At 52.5% G+C, this 2,253-nt stretch overlaps 1 protein-coding gene across 1 annotated transcript in view; it reads left to right on the top strand.

The window, feature by feature from the left end:
* SYNJ2 (synaptojanin 2) overlaps positions 1-2,253 on the top strand; it is a 125,946-nt gene extending 123,693 nt beyond the window's left edge. Inside the window, exon 27 of the mRNA XM_004368807.1 lies at positions 1,480-2,253. Within this exon, the coding sequence (XP_004368864.1) occupies positions 1,480-2,253 (774 nt within the window). The remainder of the gene's footprint in view (positions 1-1,479) is intronic.

Genomic DNA, 2,253 nt, shown 5'->3' with positions numbered 1-2,253 from the left:
GCATCCTAATATCCCCCGTTTGTGCCTTTCCCCAGGCATCCTAATATCCCCCGTTTGTGCCTTTCCCCAGGCATCCTAGTATCCCCCGTTTGTGCGTGGTCTACGTTGTGTGCACATGGTTTCATGCGCGTCGATCTCGTTTGCATAGGGAAACAATAACCAGCCCCTAGGTGAGCAGACTTTGCAAGCTCTGAGCGGCCCAGGTCGTCTGGAGGCTCCACAGCTTTTCTCGCCACTTTTCTTGCAGATTGTCTTTTGTTCTCGCTCTCGGGCTTCTCAGCCTTGCTTGCTGCTTCAGAGACATGAGTTTGTAAGGACAGTAGCAGCCCAGAGACTGGCATCTATAGAGACATCTGGATCTTCCGTTTGATCTCGGGTTCTAGTGGCAGGACGGTCGGGAATCCCTCACCTGGTCATCACAGGTGGTGCTGTGTTTCACCTGTAGGAAGTGTGAGCGGCTGCTTGGTGCTTCGCTCTCTGCAGAGCTTGCTGGCATTCCCTGCGTTGCTGTTTCTCCCACTTTGGCTCATTACCTTCTGTCTATTTTTCATTCCTGCTCAAAATGGGTCTCTTTCCTCCTCCTTCGCCCTATACTTGCTGTGTCTTTTCTTTTAAAAGCCAGGTGCAGAAATGGATTCATTTTCCCAACGTGTTACACACGAGTTACAATCAAAGGCTACTGGGGAAGGGATTTTTTTTTTTTTCGTTTGTTTGTTCTCTAAAGAACCAAGGGAAATAGAGATGCCAGTGCTATGCTACTGATAGAGTCCCTAGGTGGTGCAAACAGTTAAGTGCTCGCCTGCTAACCAAAAGGTCGGAAGTTTGAGTCCACCCAGAGGCACCTCGGAAGAAAGGCCTGGCGATCTACTTCCGAAACATCAGCCATTGAAAACCCAGTGGAGCACAGTTCTGCTCTGACACACATGGGGTCACCATGTGTCAAGGTCAACTCCACGGCGATTGGTAACGGTAAGCTACTGAGGGCCATTTCTGTACAAAGGCTTCGTCTTGCACTATGCAGGTTTTTGCTTTGTGATCATTTTGAACCAGAACCAAGGAACTGAAGACCTTGTGGAAAATGTCCTGTTCTTCTACATTTAAATAAAAGGTCCAAGGAGAAAGTGGTATCCATTGGTCCTTCAGTTAGCTTACTGCTGTAACAGGAGGTACTTCACCCAAGCCTGGTAGAGATGGGTGAATTCTCAGCCTTTGCTGGAGCCTGAAAGAGTCTCAAATTGTTCACTGTGGCCCTGGTTTTAAAATGTACGTTCCTGTTTCACGGGACCTTCTATTGTCCTTGATTGGTGTGTTTCTCCTGTCCCTTTTCTTATCTGGTCTTCACTTGTCCTTCCCAGACATCCTGGAATCTCGTGTTCATTAGCATGTCAGCTTAGCCTCCTCTCTGACCTGAGTGCTCTCTGAGGCTAGCTTCCGAGTGCTTGCTTCTTACTGATGCTCTTTTGTCCTGCCTTTTCTCAGCCCATGTCGCCGGAAGAACAGTCGGAAAAACAGACTGCCTACTTTACAGTCGGGCCCCCAGAGACAAGCGTTGAAACCCCTTCTCTCACGGCAGCCCCTCGAGTCCCGCCTGTCCCCAAACCCAGAACATTTCAGCCTGGGAGAGGTGCCGAGAGGTGGCCAGGCCCTGGAAAGCCGCCGTCTGACGAGGCCCTTCCAGGGGCAGCAGCCGCCGCGCCAGCACTGTTGGAGGGCCCGTCTCTTGTGCCCAAGGTCCCGCCAAGGAGGAAGAAGTCAGCCCCGGCCGCCTTCCACCTGCAGGTTCTGCAGAGCAACAGCCAGCTTCTCCAGGGCCTTTCCTGCTGCAGCAGCCTCGAAAAGTCTGAGGAAAGTCAGGACTGCCCACCTGAACCCCCGCCAGTCGCTGGCCCCCTGTCTCCACAGGCCGGTTTTCTTGGCACATCATCTGCCACAAGCCCTGACACCAATGCCATCAAGGAGATGAAGTCAGAGGCAGCCCCCCTCCTTGGTGATTATCAGGATCCCTTCTGGAACCTTCCCCATCACCCTAAGCTGTTGAATCCTGCCTGGCTTTCCAAGAACTCCGACCCTTTGGACTCAGGGACCAGGAGCTTTGAAAGGGCATATACGGACCTCCCACAAGGCAGTGCCTCAGCCGCAAAGGTGGAGCTGCCGGCAGACCCTGGGCAGAAGGACTTTGGACACTGGGTGACGCTCAGTGACAAAGACAAGAGGACGGCGCTGCAGTTGTTTGACCCGCTGGCAAAAACATGA

The sequence above is a fragment of the Trichechus manatus genome, unplaced genomic scaffold, assembly GCF_000243295.1.
Source record: "Trichechus manatus latirostris isolate Lorelei unplaced genomic scaffold, TriManLat1.0 scaffold00002, whole genome shotgun sequence".
Taxonomy (NCBI): Eukaryota; Metazoa; Chordata; class Mammalia; order Sirenia; family Trichechidae; genus Trichechus; species Trichechus manatus.
This window is presented reverse-complemented; position numbering and strand designations above follow the sequence as displayed.